At 44.3% G+C, this 27,631-nt stretch overlaps 1 protein-coding gene across 3 annotated transcripts in view; it reads right to left on the reverse strand.

Moving 5' to 3' along the window:
- EYA3 (EYA transcriptional coactivator and phosphatase 3) overlaps nucleotides 1-27,631 on the reverse strand; it is a 317,510-nt gene that overhangs the window by 72,311 nt on the left and 217,568 nt on the right. For all 3 annotated transcript variants that reach the window (XM_069756641.1, XM_069756639.1, XM_069756640.1), the window contains exons 12-14: nucleotides 17,174-17,263; nucleotides 16,786-16,844; nucleotides 12,973-13,133 (exon numbers count right to left, since the gene is read on the reverse strand). In XM_069756641.1, coding sequence (XP_069612742.1) covers nucleotides 12,973-13,133; nucleotides 16,786-16,844; nucleotides 17,174-17,263 — 310 coding nt within the window. The remainder of the gene's footprint in view (nucleotides 1-12,972; nucleotides 13,134-16,785; nucleotides 16,845-17,173; nucleotides 17,264-27,631) is intronic.

The raw sequence follows: 27,631 nt of genomic DNA on the forward strand, positions 1-27,631 counted from the left end.
GTGCGCACCTGATCAATATCCATTAGGCCAGGAGTAGGCAACTGGAGTGAACATTTCTTAATTGTTCAACCTAACAATCCCACTGCCGTGTAGAAGTGGCATATGGGGTAATAATGGGTTAACGTCACCTTGCTATTGAAAGGTGACATTAATCCGGGTTAATAACGGAGAGGTGTCAATAAGACACCTATCCATCATTAACCCTAGAATAGTAAAGGGCTAAAAAAGACACATTAAATTAAAAAATATTTTAATGAAATAATCACACCAAGTTTTCACAAAATTTATTATTCCGCTAATCCAAAAAAAAAAAACCCTTGTTCTGTAAACAAAAAAAAAATAAAAATAAAAAAAAATAAGAGGAACAATATCCATACCTCTTCGCAGTAGTCAGGACCCACGCCGTAAATCCATCACAAAGGGTTAATTAGTTTACAACGAGGATCGGTGCAAATGCTACCGGCCCCGCTGTAAACCACTGCAGAATGAATTAAATCATCTCTACGCAGGCTCCCCAGCTGACCGGGATGAACTGATTCGTGTGGGAAAATTTCCCACGCTCATGGGTTCACCTCTGGTCAGCCATGAAGTCAGCACAGCCGCATTGAGTACCGCTGACTTCTTTGGCTCCCAACGAGTTCACCCAAGCTGCACTCGAGAGAACTCGTTATACAATGAACGGGGTCGCTTTACAGCCCCGTTCACTGTATCGGCGGAGGCGGTTTAGAGCAGCCACATGTTATGTGGCTGCTCTAAACTTTAGATCATCGTGGGACACTCGTTTAAAATGGATTCTACGGAGGGTAGGTATCTTTTGTGGTTTGTTATTTTACTTTTATTAAGGTGAACAAGGTCTTCAGGTAATTAGATGTCTAGATGAGTATATGGAATTTTTTTTTCTTTTTTTTTTTTTAAGGTGGTGATCGGCGTGGACAGGTATACATAATTTATTTCCACAGGTAACCACTGGTCACCAATGAAAATTTATTTTGGGGACAAATTAAAAAAAAAAAAAAATGGGCAAAAAAAACAACAAAGGGATGAAATTAATAATATAGGGCCATGCAAAAAAATAAAAATAAAAATAAAATATTTTGAAAAATGAGGGGGGCAATAAAAAAATATCTGGTCGGGGCAAAAAAGAAAAAAAAAAAGATTTTTTTTTTACAGCAGGAACAGTTCCAGCTGATCCTGTTGCCACTAAAGGGGAACAGACATAGGCCAATGGGAGTAGTAGTCTCATCGGCCTATGTCTAGTTACACACACAGCAAATACAACACACACAGACACTTACCACACTGATCACAAGGGACATCCAGCGCCATGCGATCATATCAGTCCATGTTAGCAGCCATCATCCAGGAAAGATGGGAATGATCTGGGATTCTCGTCTTCCTGGATTATGGGATGCTCATGGGATGGCATGGTGGGACACCCAAGATGTCACTTCCTATTTGCTGCGCTTTTGATTTACAAAACCGCAGCACATGCGCTAGAAATCTGCAAACATTTGTAATATTTGCGGATTTCAAGCATTCCAATACAAGTCTACGGCGGCAGAATCGCTGCGATTCGGCAAAATAAATGAACATGCTGTGTATTTTTCGGCGATGCGATTCCGCTGAGGGAAAATACGCAGCATGGGCACAGCAATTGCAGATTGCAATTTAATTTAATTGGATGCGTTGTTAGCGTTTTTTAAGCATTTCCGCAGCGGAAACGCTTAAAGAACACAACGTGGGCACACAGCCTAAAGTCTGTGGGTGGTCCAAAATACACGGTGTTCCAAATTATTATGCAAATTGGATTTAAGTGTCAAAGATTTAATTGTTTTGTTTTTCAAATAAACTCATGGATGGTATTGTGTTTCAGGGCTCAATGGATCACTGAAATCAATCTTAAACACGTGATAATTTGTTTTCCTGGTGTTTCAAAATAAAGGAAAACTACTTAAAATGATGTTACACATTACTAAGCAGGCAACAGTTTTCAAGAAACATGGGAAAGAAAAAGAATCTCTGCTCCCTAAAAGCATCAAATACTGCAATGCCTTGGTCAAGGGATGAAAACATTAGATATTTCCCTAAAACTTAGGCGTTATCATTGTACTGTTAAGAGATTTGTGGCTGAATCTGAGCACAGACGTGTTCGTGCTGATAAACACATAATGAAGGTTTCTGCCAAACAAATTCATGGGATTAACCCCTTAGTGACAGAGCCAATTTGGTACTTAATGACCAGGCCAATTTTTGCAATTCTGACCACTGTCACTTTATGAGGTTATAACTCTGGAACGCTTCAACGGATCCCGCTGATTCTGAGATTGTTTTTTCGTGACATATTGTACTTCATGTTAGTGGTAACATTTCTTCGATATTACTTGTGATTATTTATGAAAAAAACGGAAATATGGCGAAAACTTTTAAAATTTTGCAATTTTCAAACTTTGTATTTTTATGCCCTTAAATCAGAGAGATATGTCACGAAAAATAGTTAATAAATAACATTTCCCACATGTCTACTTTACATCAGCACAATTTTGGAAACAAAATTTTTTTTGTTAGGGAGTTATAAGGGTTAAAAGTTGATCAGCAATTTCTCATTTTTACAACACCATTTTTTTTTTAGGGACCACATCACATTTGACGTCATTTTGAGGGGTCTATATGATAGAAAATAATGAAGTGTGACACCATTCTAAAAACTACACCCCTCAAGGTTCTCAAAACCACATTCAAGAAGTTTATTAACCCTTTACGTGCTTCACAGGAACTGAAACAATGTGGAAGGAAAAAATGAACATTTAACTTTTTTTTGCAAACATCTTAATTCAGAACCATTTTTTTATTTTCACAAGTGTAAAAACAGAAATGTAACCATAAATTTTGTTATGCAATTTCTCCTGAATACGCCAATACCCCATATGTGGGGGTAAACCACTTTTTGGGCGCACCGCAGAACTTAGAAGTGAAGGAGCGCCGTTTGACTTTTTCAATGCAGAATTGGCTGGAATTGAGATCGGACGCCATGTCACATTTAGAGAGCCCCTGATGTGCCTAAACAGTGGAAACTCCCCACAAGTGACACCATTTTGGAAACTAGACCCCTTAAGGAACTTATCTAGATGTGTGGTGAGCACTTTGAACCCCCAAGTGCTTCACAGATGTTTATAACGTAGAGCCGTGAAAATAAAAAATCGCTTTTGTTTACACAAAAATGATCTTTTCGCCCACAAATTCTTATTTTCACAAGGGTAACAGGAGAAATTAGACCACAAAAGTTGTTGTGCGATTTCTCCTGAATACGTCGATACCCCATATGTGAGGGTAAACCACTGTTTGGGCGCACCGCAGAGCTTGGAAGTGAAGGAGCGCCGTTTTACTTTTTCAATGTAGAATTGGCTGGAATTGAGATCGGACGCCATGTCGCGTTTGGAGAGCCCCTGATGTGCCTAAACAGTAGAAATCCCCCACAAGTGACCCCATTTTGGAAACTAGACCCCCCATGGAACTTATCTAGATGTGTGGTGAGAACCTTGAATGCCCAAGTGCTTCACAGAAGTTTAGAATGCAGAGTCGTGAAAATAAAAAATATTTTTTTTTCCACAAAAAAGATATTGTAGCCCCCAAGTTTTTATTTTCACAAGGGTAACAGGAGAAATTGGACTGCAATAGTTGTTGTCCAATTTATCCCGAGTACGCTGATGCGCCATATGTGGGGGTAAACCACTGTTTGGGCGCACGGCAGAGCTCGGAAGGGAAGGAGCGCCTTTTCGGAATGCAGACTTTGATAGAATGGTCTGTGGGCATTATGTTGCGATTGCAGAGCCCCTGATGTACCTAAACTGCAGTAACCCCCCACAAGTGACCCCATTTTGGAAACTAGACCCCCAAGGAACTTATCTAGATGTGTGGTGAGAACTTTGAATGCCCAAGTGCTTCACAGAAGTTTAGAATGCAGAGTTGTGAAAATAAAAAATATTTTTTTTTCACAAAAAAGATATTGTAGCCCCCAAGTTTTTATTTTCACAAGGGTAACCAGAGAAATTGGACCCCAGAAGTTGTTGTCCAATTTATCCCGAGTACACTGATGCCCTATATGTGGGGGTAACCCACTGTTTGGGCGCACGGCAGAGCTCAGAAGGGAGGGAGCACCATTTGACTTTTTGAGCGCAAAATTGGCTGTCGTGTTTGGAGACCCCCTGATGTACCTAAACAGTGGAAACCCCCCAATTCTAGCTCCAACCCTAACCCCAACACACCCCTAACCCTAATCCCAACCTGATCCATAATCCTAATCACTAACCCTAACCATAATCACAACCCTTACCCCAAAACAACCCTAATGTCAACCCTAACCATAACCCTAATCAAAACCCTAAATCCAACACACCCCTAATCCTAATCTCAACCCTAACCTCAAACCTAACCCTAATCCCAATACACCCCTAATCACAACCCTAACCTTAACCCTAATCCCAAACCTAACCCTAATCCCAAGCGTAACCCTAATGCCAACCCTAACCCTAATACCAACCCTAATCCAAACCCTAATCCCAGCTCTAACCCTAACTTTAGCCCCAACCCTAGCCCTAACTTTAGCCCCAACCCTAACCCTAGCCCTAAGGCTACTTTCACACTTGCGTCGTTTGGCATTCCGTCGCAATCCGTCGTTTTGGACAAGAAACGGATCCTGCAAATGTGCCCGCAGGATGCTTTTTTTGCCCATAGACTTGTATTGCCGACGGATCGTGACGGATGGCCACACGTCGCGTCCGTCGTGCACTGGATCAGTTGTGTTTTGGCGGACCGTCGGCACAAAAAAACGTTCAATGAAACGTTTTTTTGTACGTCGCATCCGCCATTTCTGACCGCGCATGCGTGGCCGTAACTCCGCCCCCTCCTCCCCAGGACATAGATTGGGCAGCGGATGCGTTGAAAAACTACAGCTGCTGCCCACGTTGTGCACAATTTTCACAACGTGCGTCGGTATGTCGGGCCGACGCATTGCGACGGCCCCGTACCGACGTAAGTGTGAAAGAAGCCTAACCCTAAATTTAGCCCCAACCCTAACCCTAAATTTAGCCCCAACCCTAACCCTAACCCTACCCCTAATTTTAGCCCCAACTGCTGTTCTCCTGCCGGCCGGCAGATGGAGACAGATGGCGGGCGCACTGCGCATGCGTCCGCCATGTTCTTCTGCCGGCGGTCAGGAGGAGCAGCAGCAAGAGGATCCAGGGACACAGGTGAGTATTGTAGGGTCCCCGAATCCCCTTATTTCTCTGTCCTCTGATGTGCGATCACATCAGAGGACAGAGAATTACACTTTACTTTTTTTTTTTTTTTGCGGTCGCCGGTAAACAGTTAATTACTGGCGATCGCAAAACAGGGGTCGGTAAAAACCGACCCCGATCATGCTCTTTGGGGTCTCGGCTACCCCCGGCAGCCGAGACCCCAAAGATTCTCCCGGTGCCAGCCAGTGGGCGCACTGCGCATGCGCCCGCCATTTTGAAGATGGCGGCGCCCACCGGGAGACACGAGGAGCATCGGGGGAGCTAGGTGAGTATTGGGGGGCCACCTGGGACCCCTTTTCTCTGTCCTCCGATGTGCGATCACATCGGAGGACAGAGAAATTAAAAAGAGATCGCGTTTTTTTGTTTTTTTTTGCGATCGCCGGTAAACGGTTAATTACCGGCGATCGCAAATGCGGGGTGGGTTAAAAAACCCCCGAATCATGTTCTCTGGGGTCTCGGCTACCCCCGGCAGCCGAGACCCCGGAGAAAATCGGCCTCTGTGGGGCGCTATTGACTTTTTTCCACAGCGCCGTTAATTAACGGCGCTGTGGTTTAAGTACAGTTAGCGGCCGCCGTTAAAAGGCGTATCGGCGGTCGCTAAGGGGTTAAGAGAGCAGCTGCCAAAATACCATTACAAAGCAGCAAACACTTATTTGAAGATGCTGGTGCCTATGGAGTCCCTCGAACCTCAAGGTGTAAGATCCTTCAAAGGCTTGCTGTGGTGCATAAACCTAATATTCAGCCACCCTTAAACAGTGTTCACAAGCAGAAATGGTTAAAGTGGGCCCAGACACACATGAACACTAATTTCCAAATAGTCTTGTTTTACTGATGAGTGTCAAGCAACCCTGGATGATCCAGATGGATGGAGTAGTGGATGGTTGGTGGATTGCCACCATGTCCCAACAAGGCTGCGACGTCAGCAAGGAGGTGGAGGAGTCACATTTTGGGCCAGAATCACGGGGAAACAGCTGGTTGGACGCTTTAAGGTTCCTGAAGGTGTAAAAATTACCTCTGCAAAGTATTTAAAGTTTCTGACTGACAACTTTCTTCCATGGTCTAAAAAGCAGAAACGTGCCTTCAGGAGCAAAATCATCTTTATGCATGACAATGCACCATCTCATGCTGCAAAGAATACCTCTGAGTCATTGGCTGCTATGGGCATAAAAGGAGATAAACTCATGGTGTGGCCACCACAATACGTCGCAATGCGTCATTTATGGGAAAAAACGCATCCTGCAAAGTTGTTTGCAGGATGCGTTTTTGCCCCATAGATTAACATTAGCAACGCATTGCCACAAGTTGCAACCGTCGTGTGACGGTTGCGCCGTGTTGTGGCGGACAGACGGGAGCAAAAAACGTTACATGTAACGCTTTTTGCTGCCGACGGACTGCTTTTTCCGACAGCGCATGCGCGGCCGGAACCGCCCCACCTCCCCGCACCTCACAATGGGGCAGCGGATGCACAGGAAAAATGCATCTGCTGCCTCCGTTGTGCGGTGCATTCACTGCTAGCGTCGGAACCTCGGCCCGACGCACTGCGACGGGCCGAATCCGACGCTAGTGTGAAAGAAGCCTTAGGAGGTTTTGGAGTTAAATAGCTGTTTTGTTCAGTGAATGTGACCTCCTAATGCTTCAAATTCCACAAATGAGCATTTTCAGTTCTTTAAAACATATTATGCACAGTAGAATCTCTATACATTTGATAATTTGGAACAGTGCATTTGAGTTTTTATTCATTTTGGAGATTATACTGTTATCATTGGCAGGTTTCTTCAATAAAATTTGATGTATAATCTAACGGGTGATGACTTTTATTAGACTGACAGTCATTTGCACCGACCATTTAGGAAAATCCGAGAAAAATATAATTTGCATAATAATTGGGAACACCGTGTATATATAACATACATGCGGGCCTAGATTTTACCCTTAATTTCTTACACTTATTACCTTCAAAGTTTGTGATCTATTAGATTATTATTGTATAACTAGATGGTGGCCCGATTCTAACGCATCGGGTATTCTAGAATATGTATGTATATAGCAGCCACATAGTATATAGCACAGGCCAAGACATTCTTGAATACCCGATGTGTTAATACAAGCCACGCAGTATATAACAGTGGCCATGCAGTATATGACACAGGCCAAACAGTATATAACGCAGCCCACACAGTATATAACACTGCTCACATAGTATAGAACACTGCCCATGTAGTCTATAGCAGCCATGTAGTATAACGCAGTCCACACAGTATATAACACTGCCCACGTAGTATATAGCAGCCATGTAGTATATAACGCAGCCCATGCAGTATATAACATTGCCCACACAGTATATAACACTGCTCACATAGTATATAACACTGCCCACGTAGTCTATAGCAGCCATGTAGTATAACGCAGTCCACACAGTATATAACACTGCCCACGTAGTATATAGCAGCCATGTAGTATATAACGAAGCCCACGCAGTATATAACATTGCCCACACAGTACATAGCAGCCATGTAGTATATAAAACAGCCCACGCAGTATGTAATACAGCCCCACGTAGTATATAGCAATGTGGGCACTATATGCGTGGTTAAAAAAAAAGACTTAAAATAAAAAAATAAACATATACTTACCCTCCGAAGGCCAATTGAAGTCCTGGCGCCTGTGTGCGGTGCACGCGGCAGCTTCCGGTCCCAGGTTGGTATGAGCGTAGGACCTGTGATGGCGTCGCGGTCACATGACCGTGGCGTCATGGAAGGTCCTTCTCGCATAGCATCCTTAGCACCTGAACCTGCCTCTTGCACTGCCGAGGACACGGCGCCACGTCGGAGAGCGAGAATAACCTTTTTTTTTTTAACCCCTTTTCCGACCCATGACGCCACGTAGGCGTCATGAAAGTCGGTGCCAATCCGACCCACGACGCCTATGTGGCGTCATGGAAAGATCGCGTCCCTGCAGATCCGGTGAAAGGGTTAACTCCCATTTCACCCGATCTGCAGGGACAGGGGGAGTGGTAGTTTAGCCCAGGGGGGGGGGGTGGCTTCACCCCCCCGTGGCTACGATCGCTCTGATTGGCTGTTGAAAGTGAAACTGCCAATCAGAGCGATTTGTAATATTTCACCTATTATAACGGGTGAAATATTACAATCCAGCCATGGCCGATGCTGCAATATCATCGGCCATGGCTGGAAATACTAATGTGCCCCCACCCGACCCCATCGATTGCCCCCCCAGCCCCCCGATCTGGCCGGTACACTGCTCCGGCTCCCCTCCATCCAGTGCTCCGCTCCCCCCCGTGCTCTTGTCCGCTCCCCCTGTGCTCCAATCACCCCCCCCCCGTGCTCCAATCACCCCCCCTGCATTCCGATCCACCCCCCCCCCCCCGTGCTCCGTTCCACCCCCCCGTGCTCCGTTCCAGCCCCCCCGTGCTCCGTTCCACGCCCTCCGTACTCCGTTCCATGCCTGCCGCGCTCCGATTCCCCGCCCCGTGCTCCGACCCCCTCCCCCCCCCGTGGTCCCCACCCCCCGTGGTCCCCACCCCCACCCCATCATACTTACCGATCCTGCCGGGGTCCCGTCCGTCTTCTCCCTGGGCGCCGCCATCTTCCAAAATGGCGGGCGCATACGCAGTGCGCCCGCCGAATCTGCCGGCCGGCAGATTCGTTCCAAAGTGCATTTTGATCACGGAGATAGATTATATCTCAGTGATCAAAATAAAAAAAATAATAAATGACCCCCCCCCCCCCCCCCCTTTGTCACCCCCATAGGTAGGGACAATAAAAAAATAAAGAAATTTTTTTTTTTCCACTAATGTTAGAATAGGGTTAGGGTTAGGGGTAGGGTTAGGGTTAGGGCTAGGGTTGGGGCTAGGGCTAGGGGTAGGGGTAGGGTTAGGGGTAGGGTTAGGGCTAGGGTTTCGGTATGTGCACACGTATTCTGGTCCTCTGCGGATTTTTCCGCTGCGGATTTGATAAATCCGCAGTGCTAAACCGCTGCGGATTTAACGCGTTTTTTTCTGCGCATTTCACTGCGGTTTTACAATTGCGATTTTCTATTTGAGCAGTTGTAAAACCGCTGCGGAATCCGCACAAAGAAGTGACATGCTGCGGAATGTAAACCGCTGCGTTTCCGTGCAGTTTTTCCGCAGCATGTGTACAGCGATTTTTGTTTCCCATAGGTCTACATTGAACTGTAAACTCATGGGAAACTGCTGCGGATCTGCAGCGTTTTCCGCAGTGTGCACATACCTTTAGAATTAGGCTATGTGCACACGGTGCGGATTGGCCGCTGCAGATTCGCAGCAGTGTTCCATCAGGTTTACAGTACCATGTAAACATATGAAAAACCAAATCCGCTGTGCCCATGGTGCAGAAAATACCGCGCGGAAACGCTGCGTTGTATTTTCCGCAGCATGTCAATTCTTTGTGCGGATTCCGCAGCGTTTTACACCTGTTCCTCAATAGGAATCCGCAGGTGAAATCCGCACAAAAAACACTGGAAATCCGCGGAAAATCCGCAGGTAAAACGCAGTGCCTTTTACCCGCGGATTTTTCAAAATTGGTGCGGAAATATCTCACACGAATCCGCAACGTGGGCACATAGCCTTAGGGTTAGGGTTGGAATTAGGGTTGTGGTTAGGGTTGTGATTAGGGTTATGGCTACAGTTGGGATTAGGGTTAGGGGTGTGTTGGGGTTAGTGTTGGAGGTAGAATTGAGGGGTTACCACTGTTTAGGCACATCAGGGGTCTCCAAACGCAACATGGCGCCACCATTGATTCCAGCCAATCTCGTATTCAAAAAGTCAAATGGTGCTCCCTCACTTCCGAGCCCTGACGTGTGCCCAAACAGTGGTTTACCCCCACATATGGGGTATCAGTGTACTCAGGATAAACTGCGCAACAATTACTGGGGTCCAATTTCTCCTGTTACCCTTGTGAATCTAAAAAAATGCTTGCTAAAACATCATTTTTGAGGAAAGAAAAACGATTTTTTATTTTCACGGCTCTGCGTTGTAAACGTCTGTGAAGCACTTGGGGGTTCAAAGTGCTCACCACATATCTATATAAGTTCCTTGGGGGGTCTAGTTTCTAAAATGTGGTCACTTGTGGGGGGTTTCTACTGTTTAGGCACACCAGGGGCTCTGCAAACGCAATGTGACGCCCGCAGACCATTCCATCAAAGTCTGCATTTCAAAACGTCACTACTTCACTTCCGAGCCCCGGCATGTGCCCAAACAGTGATTTACCCCCACATATGGGGTATCAGCGTACTCAGGAGAAACTGGACAACAACTTTTGGGGTCAAATTTCTCCTGTTACCCTTGGGAAAATAAAAAATTGCAGGCTAAAAGATCATTTTTGAGAAAATAATTTTTTTATTTTATTTTCATGGCTCTGCGTTATAAACTTCTGTGAAGCACCTGGGGGTTTAAAGTGCTCAATATGCATCTAGATAAGTTCCTTGGGGGGTCTAGTTTCCAAAATGGGGTCACTTGTGGGGGAGCTCCAACGTTTAGGCACACAGGGGCTCTCCAAACGCGACATGGTGTCCGCTAACAATTGGAGCTAATTTTCCATTCAAAAAGTCAAATGGCGCGCCTTCCCTTCCGAGCCCTGCCGAGTGCCCAAACAGTGGTTTACCCCCACATATGAGGTATCGGCGTACTCGGGAGAAATTGCCCAACAAATTTTATGATCCATTTTATCCTACTGCCCATGTGAAAATGAAAAAATTGAGGCGAAAAGAATTTTGTGTGTGAAAAAAAAGTACTTTTTCATTTTTACAGATCAATTTGTGAAGCACCTGAGGGTTTAAAGTGCTCACTAGGCATCTAAATAAGTTCCTTGGGGGGTCTAGTTTCCAAAATGGGGTCACTTGTGGGGGAGCGCCAATGTTTAGGCACACAGGAGCTATCCAAACGCGACATGGTGTCCGCTAACGATGGAAATAATTTTTCATTCAAAAAGTCAAATGGCGCTCCTTCCCTTCCGAGCCTTACCATGTGCCCAAACAGTGGTTTACCCCCACATGTGAGGTATTGGTGTACTCAGGAGAAATTGCCCAACACATTTTAGGATCCATTTTATCCTGTTGCCCATGTGAAAATGAAAAAATTGAGGCTAAAAGAATGTTTTTGTGAAAAAAAGTACTTTTTCATTTTTACGGATCAATTTGTGAAGCACCTGGGGGTTCAAAGTGCTCACTAGGCATCTAAATAAGTTCCTTGGGGCGTCTAGTTTCCAAAATGGGGTCACTTGTGGGGGAGCTCCAATTTTTAGGCACACGGGTGCTCTCCAAACGTGACATGGTGTCCGCTAAAGAGTGGAGCCAATTTTTGATTCAAAAAGTCAAATGGCGCTCCTTCCCTTCCAAGCCCTGCCGTGTGCCCAAACAGTGGTTTACCCCCACATATGAGGTATCAGCGTACTCAGGACAAATTGGACAACAACTTTCGTGGTTCAGTTTCTCCTTTTACCATTGGGAAAATAAAAAAATTGTTGCCAAAAGATAATTTTTGTGACTAAAAAGTTAAATGTTCATGTTTTCCTTTTTATGTTGCTTCTGCTGCTGTGAAGCACATGAAGGGTTAATAAACTTCTTGAATGTGGTTTTGAGTACCTTGAGGGGTGCAGTTTTTAGAATGGTGTCACTTTTGGGTATATTCAGCCATATAGACCCCTCAAACTGACTTCAAATGTGAGGTGGTCCCTAAAAAAAATGGTTTTGTAAATTTCGTTGTAAAAATGACAAATCGCTGGTCAAATTTTAACCCTTATTAACTTCCTAACAAAAAAAAATTTTGTTTCCAAAATTGTGCTGATGTAAAGTAAACATGTGGGAAATGTTATTTATTAACTATTTTGTGTCACATATCTCTCTGGTTTAACAGAATAAAAATTCAAAATGTGAAAATTGCGAAATTTTCAAAATTTTTGCCAAATTTCCGTTTTTATCACAAATAAACGCAGAATTTATTGACCTAAATTTACCACTAACATGAAGCCCAATATGTCACGAAAAAACAATCTCAGAACCGCTAAGATCCGTTGAAGCGTTCCTGAGTTATTACCTCATAAAGGGACACTGGTCAGAATTGCAAAAAACGGCAAGGTCTTTAAGGTCAAAATAGGCTGGGTCATGAAGGGGTTAAATTATTATTATTTGTAACATTAGATCTTTTTACTATTGATGCTGCATACGCAGCATCAATAGTAAAAAGTTGGTCACACAGGGTTAATAGCTGCGTTCATGGAGTGCATCACACCGCGGCATAACGCGGTCCATTAACGCTGCCATTAACCCTGTGTGAGGGCTGACTGGAGGGGAGAATGGAGCGGGCACTGACTGCGGGGAGCAAGGAGCGGCCATTTTTCCGCCGGACTGTGCCTGTCGCTGATTGGTCGTGGCAATGGTCGTGGGAGTTTTGCCACAACCAATCAGCGACTTGGATTTCCATGACAGGCAGAGGCCGCGACCAATGAATATCCGTGACAGACAGAAAGACAGACAGACGGAAGTGACCCTTAGACAATTATATAGTAGATACAAAACTCCTCCAAAATTTGTGCAATGCCTTTAAAAAGTACCAATAAAGAGCAACAAGATGGGTAATACAAAAAGTACACAGGGTGAAAGGAATCCAATCATATGCTGCCTTAATCAAACATTACTCACTTACCACTGACATTGCCCTTGTATTTCTCATAAACCTCAATGACTTTCCGATAGCGAAATGCCAGCTTTCTCATCCAGTCCATCCCACCTTGTACCCCAGTGCCAGTGGGATGATTCCGGTTCACTGTGGAACTATTAAATCCATCTGTGGTAAAGCTGTAGTTACTGAAATACAAGAAAGCAATTTAAAACTCGCTCAACTCAAAACTGAGAATTTAGAAAACATTTATTCAGGCTATGAAATACATAGCCGTCTTGTCAGGTTGATCCGAACATCCATGTGTGACCACCCTGGTCAGCAATGAACACCTCTGAACCAACAGCCAATTGAACTGGATGTAGATGGAACACAGCAGAAGAGCACGCCTAGTCCCGCTACAATGGGCGCATGCAATCCAAACTCTGTATACGATAGTTACTCTTTATTGTTCTGCTAATGGTAGCAAAAAATAAATAAATAAAGGGATTGGCCAATGCTTTCATATTGGTGGCCTAACCTTAGGATAGATCCATCAATATCTGATCAGTTGTAGAGCAGAGCAGCTGCATAGTGGCCACAGATCCACTCTTACATTCGAATAGGGGCAGATGAGCAGTATCCGGATGCAGCCCCTATTCAGTTGATGGAGCTATGCACCTCCATCGATCTATAACGATGGTCTATCCTTAAGAAAAGTCAATGTCAGGAGTACTGGACAACCCCTTTAATTGTGAATTTCTACAGTGTTTTTTCGGCAGTGGAAAAAAATGCAGCACCCACATGTTACATAAATGTAAAGAACATTTGCATGTTACTGTACAATGGGGCCATAAGGCAGAAAGAAGCAATGGTATCCATCAAGAATATGGTCACTGTCAGACATATACCTCATGAGCATATACACCCGACAATAGCAGAAACAGTACACTTCGTCTTACGATCCACTATCACTTGTATCTGACAATCTCTTAGTAACAATGGCCGTTTCCGTGTGTCTGCATGTACGGCCTATTATGGGGTATTGGTCCACCGGAGTTATATATGATTTTTATTTACTTTTATAATGTCTGGTTTTCTTGGATACACAAAGGATGGTGATGAACCACAAGGTGCAAAAAAGTCACTTCATTAGCATAATCTTTGAAGAGCACAGTAGCCACCAGTGCCAATCATGTTCAGAAGTCACATTTTTTATGTTAATTATTGCTATATTCCACACCTTCTGGGGTGTGCTTGTGGTACTCCTCTTTCTAGAATCTGCTCAGGTTCTCCTTTACTGGACAGATCTGGGAGATGTGACTAGATTTGTGGAGAGCAGTTTGAGTGGGAACATTAAGTATTTATAAAACTCATCTCAGTCCAGTTAGCTGCTCTTAGTGTGAAGAAGCAGGTGAAGCATCCCTCCCGCCCTCCCAATATCTTAAAAAAAAAAAAAAAAAGATTTATTTGTCAAACATAGACCCTACACTTATAAACCACAGGCTGAACAGATCTGAATTCAATATTGACACGGTTTAGTTTTTTAGTATTTTTTTTTTTTTTTTATGTATGATGCCGTTGAGAGCCCAACTTGAATTTTGGTTCAGATGTGGCTAGGAGAATAGGAGGAACATATTAAATTTGCAAAAAATTCACATTATCTTGATTTTGAAATGTTGCATTTGATTCCGCATGGGTAAAATATTAACAAAGAAGCTCTTGTGACTAGGGTTGATCGATCACCCTAAACTCGGATTGGAAAGGATCGGTCCGATCGCACTTGAAAATCGGCGAGCGGAATTTTGATCCTCATTGAAGTCAATGGGGATTAAAAAAAAAATAAAAATCGGAATTCCTAAAACACCTATTTTACATTGTGGTGTTTTCTAAATGACTGAAACTGTGCGGGCCTCTCGGGGGGTCTATGCGGGCCTCTCGGTGGGGGTCTGGGCGTGTGTGTGGGCATCGTCCGATGGAACTACAAGTCCCATCGGGCTATGCCTGCTACAATGACAGTGATTGACACATTAGCCAACGATGGTACAGTAGTAGTCCCATCATCCGGCTAATGTGTTGAATGTAAAAAAAAAAAAAACACAAACATACATACAGCATACATACTACATACATATATACATACATTACATACAATACATATAACATACAGTACATATAACAGAGTACATACTCACCATCACTTGTCACTTTGATCCCCAAAGCCAGTGTCACCTGTAAAAAATATTAAAATAACAAACAAAATACCCCCTGATCCGCAGAAATCCACGAGTGTCCCACGACGATCTCCCGTGGAGAGCAGCAGCATCAGCTGATGCGAACGCTCTCTAGGGGCTCCAGGAATACAATGACGAAAGTTCCCACGCAGCAATGGCATAAAGTGAGACCAGTGAATTACAGTAATCTCTTAGTGATGCACTGCAGGAGCCATTGTCTCCTGTCAGTGTGTGTCACTGGAGGTCACCTGATGTCACTGTTCTAAAGGGGAGATCGTCGTGGGACACTCGTTATTAATTGGACTGCGTCGGACAGGGTGTATACGGTTTATTATTTTACATTCTTTGCAGGAGCTGAAGTATGGTAAGCATGGTTAAATTAAGAATAATAAAATACTTTTTTCTGGCTGTGTCTTTATTTTGTTTTTAACTCTTTCACTACTCTAGGATTAATAATGGATAGGCATCTTATTGACGCAGGGAGATCGGTGCCCTTGAAGGCATCCCACGTCGCAGGAGAGGATATGGAGAGGCGACACTCTCCGCGTTCGCCTGTTGATGGTTCGGGGAGATCAGATCCTTGAAATTATCCGTCGCCCCTTCATTGTAGAAAGTAAAATCAAGAATGTAAAAAGGTAAAAATAAAATAAAGAGTTTTGCGTCTGAATAGCAGACCCATCCGTGTGCCTCGTACGGACACTAAGCAAGAACTGGTTAGCTGAGAGCCAGCAGGAGCGTGTATACTGCAGGGGAGGAGATCACTTTCTTTGTATCACTTAGTGTCAGCCTCCTAGTGGCAGCAGCATACACCCACAGTCTGTGTCCCTCAATGAGGCGAAGGAGAAATTTTTTTTTTTTTTTTTTTACACTTTATAACATTGTCCCAGGGTGGGACATCACTGTATCATGTCAGATCGCTGATCTGACACTTTGCATAGCACTGAGTCAGATCAGCGATCTGACAGGCAGTTTAGGAGGCTTGCTGGCACCTGCTCTAAGCAGGCGGTGACAAGCCATCTCACTGAAAGACCCTGCGGCCATCTTGAAGCCTGGGGTCTCCATGGAGACCAATAGAACAACGCGATCGCATCGCGTTGTTCTGGTGGGAGAGCGCAGGGAGACCTATGTCACTGCCACTACTGACAGGGTATCAGAGGGGTTAAATGCATACTAGTACTGCGGCTGTGAGAAATGCAGTTCCCGCAGCGCAATACTAATAAGGCACATGTCAGGAAGGGGTTAAGGGCATAAAAATTAACTTTGAAAATTGCTAAATTTTCTCCAATTTACATTTTTTTCCCAGAAATATGCGCAAGTCTTATCGAAGACATTTAACAATATCATGAAGTACAATATGTCATGAAAAAGTACTCTCAATCAGTGGAATCTGTTGAAGCGTTCCAAAGCTATTACCTTAGAAAGTGACACTGGTCAGAATTGTAAAATTTGGACTGGTCAGGAAGGTGAAAACAGCCTTGGGGTGAGTAAAGGGGTTAACGTAATGAAAGAAGAGCTGAACTAGAGTGTGCTGTATTCAATTATTCCTACTGAATTTCCAAAAGCTAATATTTAAATATTGTAGGATGTTGTGGTAAATTGTATACGGTGTATAAAAAAAACCGCCCACCTTAAATCTTGACCATTGTCATCAGATGCCACATCTTCAACATGAACCTGATCACACTCCTAATGATGCACAATAATTTAATAATGTTAGAAATACTGTTTTCTTATCAATGTCAAATAATTAAATCTTAAGGCTGGTAAATGGCTGTATTTCTACATGGAGTCTTGCATCGTAAATAAATTACCAGTAAAGCAATGTGTGACATGAAGTGATCTTTAAACACGTCTATTATACCAGAATTCAGCAGACAGGTAAGGTTATTCCCATCTTGAGCACTGATGATCCATTTCTTGGTCCCTTGCCTATCAACAATGCTCAAGATGGGAAAACCCTTATCAGGAAATTAAAAACTCTACAACATATCAAGAAATGTTAGGGACATTCTTACCTCCAAATCATTGAAAAATAAATGTGTGTCTGCCACTTCAAAGATCATTTCTTCCATGGCCAAGCCTGAGCCTACCACCAATGTTGGGTCCTAAACATACGGAACATAAAAATAATTTATTATACTATAACTTTATGTTAAATGTGCACAGACAGACATACCGTGATTCCTGAAAGGGGTACCAATTGCTACAGCTAGGAAATGGTTTCACACAACAAAATGCACATGCACTGATCTATACAATACAGATATTAAATTAGCAGATTTATTTCCCAGGGATTAAGAACATGATATTTTACACACACATTCTGTATGCATTTCACACTGGTCTACATAAATGATAAGGGTTTCCATAGGAAAAATCTAAAAACTGCTCTTAAGGTACCTTCACACTAAGCGACGCTGCAGCGATACCGACAACGATGTCGATCGCTGCAGCGTCGCTGTTTGGTCGCTGGAGAGCTGTCACACAGACAGCTCTCCAGCGACCAACGATCCCGAAGTCCCGGTAACCAGGGTAAACATTGGGTTACTAAGCACAGGGCCACGCTTAGTAACCCGATGTTTACCCTGGTTACCGTTGTAAATGTAAAAAAAAAAAAAACACTGCATACTTACATTCCCGGTGTCTGGTCATGTCCCTCGCCTTCAGCTTCCCGCACTGACTGAGCGCCGGCCGTAAAGTACAGCGGTGACGTCACCGCTGTGCTGTACTTTACGGCCGGCCAGCGCTCACCAGTCAGTGCGGGAAGCTGACGGCGAGGGACATGACCAGACACCGGGAATGTAAGTATGTAGTGTTTTTTTTACATTTACAACGGTAACCAGGGTAAACATCGGGTTACTAAGCGCGGCCCTGCGCTTAGTAACCCGATGTTTACCCTGGTTACCAGTGAAGACATCGCTGGATCGGCGTCACACACGCCGATCCAGCGATGTCAGCGGGAGATCCAGCGACAAAATAAAGTTCTGGACTTTCCTCAGCGACCAACGATCTCCCAGCAGGGGCCTGATCGTTGGTCGCTGTCACACAACGATTTCCTTAACGATATCGTTGCTACGTCACAAAAAGCAACGATATCGTTAACGATATCGTTATGTGTGAAGGTACCTTTACTCATAGTCAGATGTTTGTCACCCTTCCCATGAAATTAGGCAATTAAGGAATGTTGAATTGGTTCAACAACCCAATTCCTTTAAAGAGGGGCAGTCTGCACAGGTTCTTCTCACATAAAAGCACAAGACATGAGACCAACCAAAACTAGGTCCTTTCTCTCTAAAGTCTCCATTGCAACTTTAAGGTTGGATTATTCAACATGTACCATTGGATGTCTGAATATATCTACACTAGCTATTGAACCCGTTCTACGCCCGGGTGGCGAGCATTTATATTGGTATATAGTCTCCATCCTGGTATGTGCTGCTCCATCCTGCGTCCCCATCCTGTCATGTGCTGCTCCCATCCTGCGTCCCCATCCTGTCATGTGCTGCTCCATCCTGCGTCCCCATCCTGTCATGCGCTGCTCCCATCCTGCGTCCCCATCCTGTCATGTGCTGCTCCCATCCTGCGTCCCCATCCTGTCATGTGCTGCTCCATCCTGCGTCCCCATCCTGTCATGCGCTGCTCCCATCCTGCGTCCCCATCCTTTCATGCGCTGCTCCCATCCTGCGTCCCCGTCCGGTCATGTGCTGCTTCATCCTGTCATGTGCTGCTCCATCCTGCGTCCCCATACTGCCTCTGACCCGCTCGGCGCCGAGTGCTGGGGGGCCTGAGCAGGCCGGGACACCGGCGTGCTGTGGGGGGTCAGGTGCCGGTATCACCGCCAGCTCAGGCCCCCCAGCACTTACTATATTCACCTGTCCTCCGTTCCACCGCTGTGCGCCGCCATCTTCCCGGTCCTCTGGCTGTGACTGGTCAGTCAGATGGCGGCGCCAGCGCGCATTAAGCGCATCATCGCGCCCTCTGAACTGAAGGTCACAGGCCGAGGACCGGGGAGATGGCGGAGCACAGCGGTGGAACGGAGGACAGGTGAATATAGCAGATATTCACCCTCCTGGCGGTCCCTGCTTCTCCGTTGGAGATCGCGGCGTGTGTTCAGTGTTAACGCATACCGCGATCTCCCGGGAGCGTCACTCTGTGAGGCCCAGACTGCGCCGGCGCTTGCGCTTGCGCAGTCTATAAAGGCTTCGAACAGAGTGACGCTCCCAGCGTTATATTATAGATTTGGTTACTTTGAAAAAGGTCTACAAGTGAAAATACTTATTTTGAGGTAAAGCTTGCACTAAAGCAGGCCAAACATTCTGTGTTTTCCAAAAATAAAACCGGTTCGTATTACAGTGCTGGTCACCATTATAAGCACCTCTTCCATTTTTTTCTTAGACTGCACAATATCTTCCCAAATAAATGGAAATGTACCATTGTTATAGCCTCAGGATTTTTTAATTAGTGGTCCAAGCTAATACAGCAATAAAACATTGCTTTTCAACTTACAAGTTGCAATTTCAAAGAAGAAAGAGTAAACAGCATGTGCAGCAATAAAGGCACCCCTAATTAATACTTGGTGGCACACCCTTTAGCATTAATGACAGCTTCCAAATGTTTCTTGTAATCATCTATAAGCTTCTTGCACTTCTCAGGTGGTATTTTCTCCAACTCTTAGGCTACTTTCACACTTGCGTCGTGTGACGTCCGTCGCAATGCGTCGTTTTGGGGGAAAAAACGGAACCTGCAAATGTGCCCGGTATGCGTTTTTTGCCCATAGACTTGTTTTGCCGACGGATCGTGACGTATGGCCATACGTCGCGTCAGTCGTGCACTGGATGCGTCGTGTTTTGGCGGACCGTCGGCACGAAAAAGCGTTCAAGGGAACGTTTTTTCATAAGTCGCGTCCGCCATTTCCTACCGTACATGCGCGGCCGGAACTCCGCCCCTCCTCCCCGGACTTTAGAATGGGCAGCGGATGCGTTGAAAAACTGCATCCGCTGTCCATGTCGTGCCAAATTTTCACAACGTGCATCGGTACGTCGCGCCAATGCTTAGCGACGGACCAGTACCGACGCAAGTGTGAAAGAAGCCTTACTTTGAAGCTTGTTCAAGATCTTGAATGTTTGCAGGGTTCTTTTTTCCCAGGGTTCTTTATTGAAAATCTTTGGGTTGAGCTGGAGAAACAAAGTTGAGGTCAGGAATCATTGATAGACATTTTAAAATAGTCCAACACCAACGTCATCTTTCACTGGCCAATTCATGTTACATGGGCAGAGACAATAACCGGTGATTCTCATTTGTGATTTACCACAGGGAGTCAAAATGTGTCAAGTCGCAGCCCTTTTTCGTTTTTGCGCTTTCGTTTTTCGCTTTCCTCCTTCCCAGAGCTATAACTTTTTTTATTTTTCCGTCAATATGGCCATGTGAAGGCTTGTTTTTTTGCTGGACGAGTTGTGCTTTTGAACAACACCATTGGTTTTACCATGTTGTGCACTAGAAAACGGGAAAAAAAATCCAAGACTGGTGAAAATGCAAAAAAGGGCAATCCCACACTAGTTTTTTGCTAGGTTCACAATGCTAAACCTGACCTGCCATTATGATTTTCCAGGTCATTACGAGTTCATAGACACCCAACATGTCTAGGTTTTTTTTTTATCAAAGTGGTGAAAAAAAATTCCAAACTTTGCTTAAAAAAAAAAAAAAAGATAAAAAAAAAAAAAAAAATTGCGCAATTTTCCGATTCCCATAGCGTCACCATTTTTCGTGATCTGGGGTTGGGTGAGGGCTAATTTTTTTTGTGCCGAGCTGGTACGTTCTTTTGATCATTTGTTATTGCATTTTAATGCAATGTTGCGGCGACCACAAACTTAGTTCTGGAGTTTTGAATTTTTTTCTCACTACGCCGTTTAGCGATCAGGTTAATTCTTTTTTTATTGATAGATCAGGCGATTCTGAACACAGCGAAACAAAATATGTGTAGATTTGATTTTTTTTATTGTTTTATTTTGAATGGGGCGAAAGGTGGATGATTAAACTTATATTTTTTTTATTAAAACTTTTTTTTTTTTTTTTTTTTAAACTTTTGCCATGCTTCAATAGCCACAACTCGATCGGCTCTGCTACATAGGAGCTCAGATCGCTCCTATATAGCTTAATTACAGTCTTGCTATGAGCGCCGACCACAAGAGTGGCGCTCACAGCAATCCGGCATCAACAACCATAGAGGTCTTCAAGAGACCTCTGGTTGTCATGCCGAGGCATCCCTGACCCCCAATCACGTGACGGGGGTCAGCGATGCGCGCATTTCCAGCCTGATGGCTGGAAGCGCGATTTAAATGCCGCTGTCAGCGTTTGACAGAGGCATTTAACTAGTTAATAGCGGCGGGTGAATCGAGATTCCTCCCACTGCTATTGCGGGCACATGTCAGCTGTACAAAACAGATGACATGTCCTAGGCTTTGAGGTAGGCTCACCGCCGAAGCCCACATCAAAGGGGGAGATGTGACATGCGCCGTACTAGTACAGCGCATGTCACGAAGGGGTTAATGTAAAGGGTACCAATACCAGTTATCACGATAATGTAAAAATGTCATAATGTGAGATTAGTTCTAGAAAGTACCATGTCACAGAGACACACACTGCAGTTTCGACCCCGCTTTCTCCCCCTCTGCATTCGCTCATACAACAAACAAAGCCCTATGGCAGATACTGTGCAACTTGATACCAATGTGTTTATAGCTTTTAAACTGCAGACGACCAAACCCGTAAAGCCACTCATTACCCCCTCCCCTTTCCCAAGGAATGTCTTTGTCTGGTGACTCAAAAAACGTAAATAGTAGGAAAAGAGTGCATTTCATTACTCAGCCCACTCAGTGATATCATGACAAGAGGGCATATCTTTACCCCTGCTGAGTTGTGAGTGAGAGCTGGTCCAGGAAGCGCGCTAACAACAGCTCGTCAAAGCTGTGCTCATGCATCTGGATCTATGGAAGCCCTTTCTTCTCCATGGCACACGCTGAAATTATCTGAATGCTATGTAAATGTTCTATTCAATTTTAATCCCATTTTATTTGAAATTTGTAATGTACACATGATCTTGTCTTTATAATATCTTTTATAAATATTTTTTATTAAAAATATAATTTACTAGCTTTTCCCTTCATGCTCTATAAACGAACTGTCGCTTCCTCTGAAGTGAATTATGCTACTGATTTTGGTTGGCTCCGGACCCATTAATTCTTAGGAAATCGGTACTGGCGGTAGCATACTTTGTTCGATGAGATTGGTAATCTTTGTAGCGACAGCGGTGTTGATAATTATTATTCCTGCCTGAGTGGGAGTAGTTAAAGCGCCCTCGCTGCAGTGTGCCCAATAGCCAGTAAATAGCAGGCAGCCTTTCTGGCGACTAATTACTAGGTGCAGTACCTAATCTGACCTGAGGGTAAGGGGGCACCAGAGAGCTGTAAGTTCAAAACCGGAACTGGGAAGTGGGATATAAATAAATCCCCTTCAGAAGGAACCAGGGGCACCGGTTCGTGACAAATTGGTGTGAATAGTGGGGTTGATAAAGGTATCCTCCCCGGGATCCCTGACATATTGTTGGGATCCATGACATATTGTTGGCAGCACTGTGTGAACTGTGACACCAGTGTCACAGGGCAGATTCTGACCTGCGTTTTCTGCCACAGAAAATTCCACAGGCAAATCTGCAACGTGTGCACATAGCCTTCGGTTTTACTATTTTTCCCTCTAATTGTTTTTTGTTTTAAATTATTGTTTATTATTTGCTCTTTTGTATTTAACGCAAGGGCTAGTCTATACAAAAAAAAAAAAAACTTTCAATGGATTCACTTTTTTCAGGAGATATTCCACGTTATGTACTTACACTTCATGGGTGCCAATAACGATGAGCAAGACTATTAGGCACACATTGCGGATTTTGATATGTTTCCGCAGCGTTTTTGGATGTGCGGAATTGCATCAAATCCGCAGTGTAGTGCACAACCAATGTTAGTCAATGGGAAATGTCAATTCTTTCTGCGGATCTGCAGCACTTCTGCACCCATTGACTTCCATTGAGTCAGGCAAATCAGCAGCAAAACTGCAGGTTTTAAGAGATCTGTGGTTTTGCTGTGGAGTTGCATGCGAGAAATGCTGCAGATCGGGAGAAGAGTGTGTGAGCGGAGACAGTGTGCGGTGACTGTGTGCATGTCTATGTGCGGGGTCTGTGTGTATGTGGATGTCTGCGGGGCTGTGTGTATGCGGGTCTGTATGTAGGCAGGCATCGTCCGATGGGACTACTAGTCCCATCCGTCTATGTCTGCTGCAGTGACAGCTAGCCGATGATGGGACACTAGTAATCCCATCATCCGGCTACTGTGTTCAAATGTAGAAAAAACAAAAACCACATACTCACATTGTCATGATTCACACAGTGACTGTCACCCCTACGTCACGGATCGGGGTGACTTTAGGCCAACAGACGGCTATCACATGTGCAGTGGGGCTTATCTTAGTTTTCCCTCCACTGCTACACTGTGATGAAAACACACACAAGGCTTTTGACCTCTTAGTTTACCGTAGTGGCTTATTTTAGTTATCCCACTGCTCTACAATATAACACGAACTGCAGGGATTTATGTATATCCCGCTTTACAGTTCCGCTTGAAAACTTGCAGCTCTCTGGCGCCCCCTTACCCTCAGGTCAGATTAGGTACTGCACCTAGGATAGTCGCCAGAAAGGCTGCCTGCTATGTACTGGCTATTGGGCACGCTGCAGCGAGGCAATATAAATACTCCCACTCAGGCAGGAACAATAATTATCAACCCTGCCGTTGCTACGACGACTCCCAAAGTCACAGAACAAGGTATGCTGCCACCAGCTTCGATTAACGGGTCCGAAGCTAACCCAAAACAGGAGCGTAATTCCCTTCAGAAGACTTGGGGTACGTTTTAGAGCAGGAAGAACGAAAACTAGTAATTTAAATATTTTACTCCGAAAGATTAGGCAGTGTTTATAAAAATATTACAAGGATGTTACAATAAGAGACAATTGAAAGCAATTATAAAATAACGGGACTAAATGAGAAAAGGTAAAATTCACACGTTCTCAGATCATTTTCAGGCAAAACCCATGTTGGTAGGTGGAGCCCCAAATGTCCCAGTGCATCATGAGGTCTGGGTAGGAACAGCTCCTCAGGCAAAACTGAAGGCTTGGTTAAGTGGAGTCACTTATACCTGCAGCCTGGTGACATCACTATAGGGGTTGAGTTAACATCGCCCTCCCCACTCCTCAGCTGTACAGTTTTCTCCAACAATTCTTATAATTCTCGTATCTTTGCTCCCGAACATGTCAGAATCACAGCACACCCCTCATTCATCTTCTTTTACAATTGGCTTTCTATAGGTACCAAAATCGGGCTAGTTGGGACACACAGTTCCGGAGAAATCCGTACTTGTACCTGTTGGGATAAGAGGCTCACGCTTACAGTGTTTGGCAGATCTACCGATGGAAGTTAGCAATATGTACTTATTATTTTCATAGCTCAAATCGGTGGCCCAATATCTTTTTATAATAGAACAAAGACCCTCATGGATTTTGGGAGGCCTAGACCAGTTTCAGCTGGTACAATTGTCTATTGCGGCTACCGGTCGTATAAATTCTTGTGGTGGGAGGGAATAAGTTGCCCAGAACCTGGAATTTGCAGCTAGAAGCAATAAAACTTCTTCTACACATACATTTCAGCAAGCAGAAACACAGAGAGAAGGGGGGTTTAAGCCCACAGCATGGGTGCTAACAGGCAAAGCTACAAAATCATATTAGATTTCATACATTATCGTGATACACATACACTACATACTCACCATACAGCTAAAGCACTCGATCACCTGTAAAAAAAATAAAAATAAAAAAATAAACCAACATTGTGCTCCCTGTTATACTCCTTGTTCCGACGTAATCCATTTAATAGCAAGTGTCCCGGGACGATCTCCCATGGAGAGCTGTCACATCGGGAGATGAGACTGCTCTCCAGGGGACTCCGGTGATACAATGACGGAAGGTAACCTTTGTAGTGTATCACTCCGCCATCAGAGGTAAATGGAGTTCATGCTGTTACCGGCAACGCTGCGTGGGAAAATTCTCACGCAACATTGCTGTAAAGTGAGACCACGAACTCCGGTAACCTCTTCAGTGATGCACTGCAGGAGCCATTACCTCCTGTCAGCACATCGCAGGAGGGCTATAGAGCAGTCACATCTCCAGATGTGACTGCTCTAAAGGGGAGATTGTCATGGGACGCTCATTGTTAAATGGATTACGTTGGAACAGGGAGTATTTGCGTTGGTTTATTTTATTTATTTTCAGGAGATTGAGGGCGTCGCATGGATTAGCAGTACAATAAATGTGGGAAAAATGTGTTTAGTGTTTTATTTCATTAAAATAGTTTTGGCTGTGTCTTTATTTAACCCCAATACAACTATAGGATTAGTAATGGATAGGTGTCTTACTGACACCTTTCCATTACTAAGTCGGCTTGATGTCACCTTACAATACAAAGGTGACATCAATCCTCAAACTATTACCCCATATGCTACCACTACAGGGCAGTGGGAAGAGAGAGGGCTAAGTGACGGAATTGGCGCATCAGAGATGCACCATTTCTGGGGCGGCTGTGAGCTGGTGTTTGTAGCCAGAGGGGGGCCAATATCCATAGCTCCTTCCTAGGCTATGAATATCAGCCCGCAGCTGTCTGCATAGCCTTTTCTGGCTATCAATTATAGGGGGACCTCACGTCATTTTTTGGGGGGTCCCCCTATAATTAATAGCCAGTAAAGGCTAAATATTCGGAAGAAAAAGTAGATGAGATCCAGCTCCATAAAACGTGTTTCGATCCGAAGATCTTTTGATGGCTTTGAAAAAGATCTTCGGATCGAAACGCGTTGCCGTTTAGCCTCTCCAGCGCAGGGGCTTCATACCGGAGGGCGCCTGAACATTCTATGTTTGTGGAATTTTATCGTTTGGATACCAATAAATATTACGTTTTATGGAGCTGGATCTCATCTACTTTTTCTTCGGAGGATTTACTCGTTTGCCTGCAACGGAGATCCGTGCACCTGCGATCGTCATTGGTGAGCTGGCTGCTTTTTCTTTTATATGATAAAGGCTAAATATACAGCTAAGAGGTGATATTCATAGCCTGGGAAGATCCATGGGTATTGACCCCTTCCTAGGATATAAACAGTTGCCCCCAGTCACTGGTTTTCCCTCTCTGGCGCAGAAAATTGCATAGGAGCACATGCCATTTTTTTTTCAATTTTATTTTTAAATTAAAACAGATATTACGCTGAAGGCCGGGGTCACACTTGCGAGAAACTCGCATGAGTCTCGCACCTCAATACCTGGCACTGCCGCCGGTACTCAGGACCGGAGTGTATTTCTATACAGCTGAATGCTCCGGTACAACTGCCGGCGGCAGTGCCGAGTACTGAGTTGCGAGACTTGTGCTAATTTCTAGCAAGTGTAGTCCCTGTCTCAAACAAGATTTTGTGTGTGTGTGTGTTTGTCTAACTCTTTACGTACCATTTTATTATGTTTATTACTAAGCAGCATGTTCATTCTTTGTGCGGAATCGCGGGGATTCCGCACACATAGGAATGCATTGATCCGCTTATTTCCCGCATGGGGCTATGCCCACCATGCGGGAAGTAAGCGGATCATGTGCGGTTGGTACATAGGGTGGAGGAGAGGAGACTCTCCTCCAGGCCCTGGGAACCATATAATTGTTTAAAAAAAAAAAAAAAAAAGATTTTATCATTTTTAACAATATATCTTTTTTTACTATTGATGCTGCATAGGCAGCATCAATAGTAAAAAGTTGGTCACACTTGTCAAACACTATGTTTGACAAGTGTGATCAACCTGTCAATCAGTTTTCCAAGCGATGCTACATATAATTTGGAAAACGCTAGCATTCTGCAAGCTAATTATGCTTGCAAAATGCTAGTGTTTAGCGGGGATACGCATGCCATTCTGCATGCGCATTTCCCGCGGCAGGAGCTGCAGAAATTCCGCGGCAATTCTGCAATGTGTGCACATAGCCTTAAAATGATAAAATGAAATCATGAAATCCATCTTGTGGTTGTTTAACCCCTTCATGACACTAGCTTTTTTCGTTTTTCGCTCCCTTCATTCCCAGAGCCATAACTTTTATTTTTGTCAATATGGCCATGTGAGGGCTTATTTTTTGCGGGACAAGTTCTACTTTTGAACGACACATCGTGTACTAGAAAACGGGGGGAAAAAATCCAAGTGCTGCGAAATTGCAAAAAAAAAGTGCAATCCCACACTTGTTTTTTGTTTGGCTTTTTCGCTAGGTTCACTAAATGCTAAAACCGACCAGCCATTATGATTCTCTAGGTCATTACAAGTTCATAGACACCAAACATGTCTAGGTTCTTTTTTATGCAAGTGG

Source organism: Ranitomeya imitator, chromosome 3 (genome assembly GCF_032444005.1).
Source record: "Ranitomeya imitator isolate aRanImi1 chromosome 3, aRanImi1.pri, whole genome shotgun sequence".
Classification (NCBI taxonomy): domain Eukaryota; kingdom Metazoa; phylum Chordata; class Amphibia; order Anura; family Dendrobatidae; genus Ranitomeya; species Ranitomeya imitator.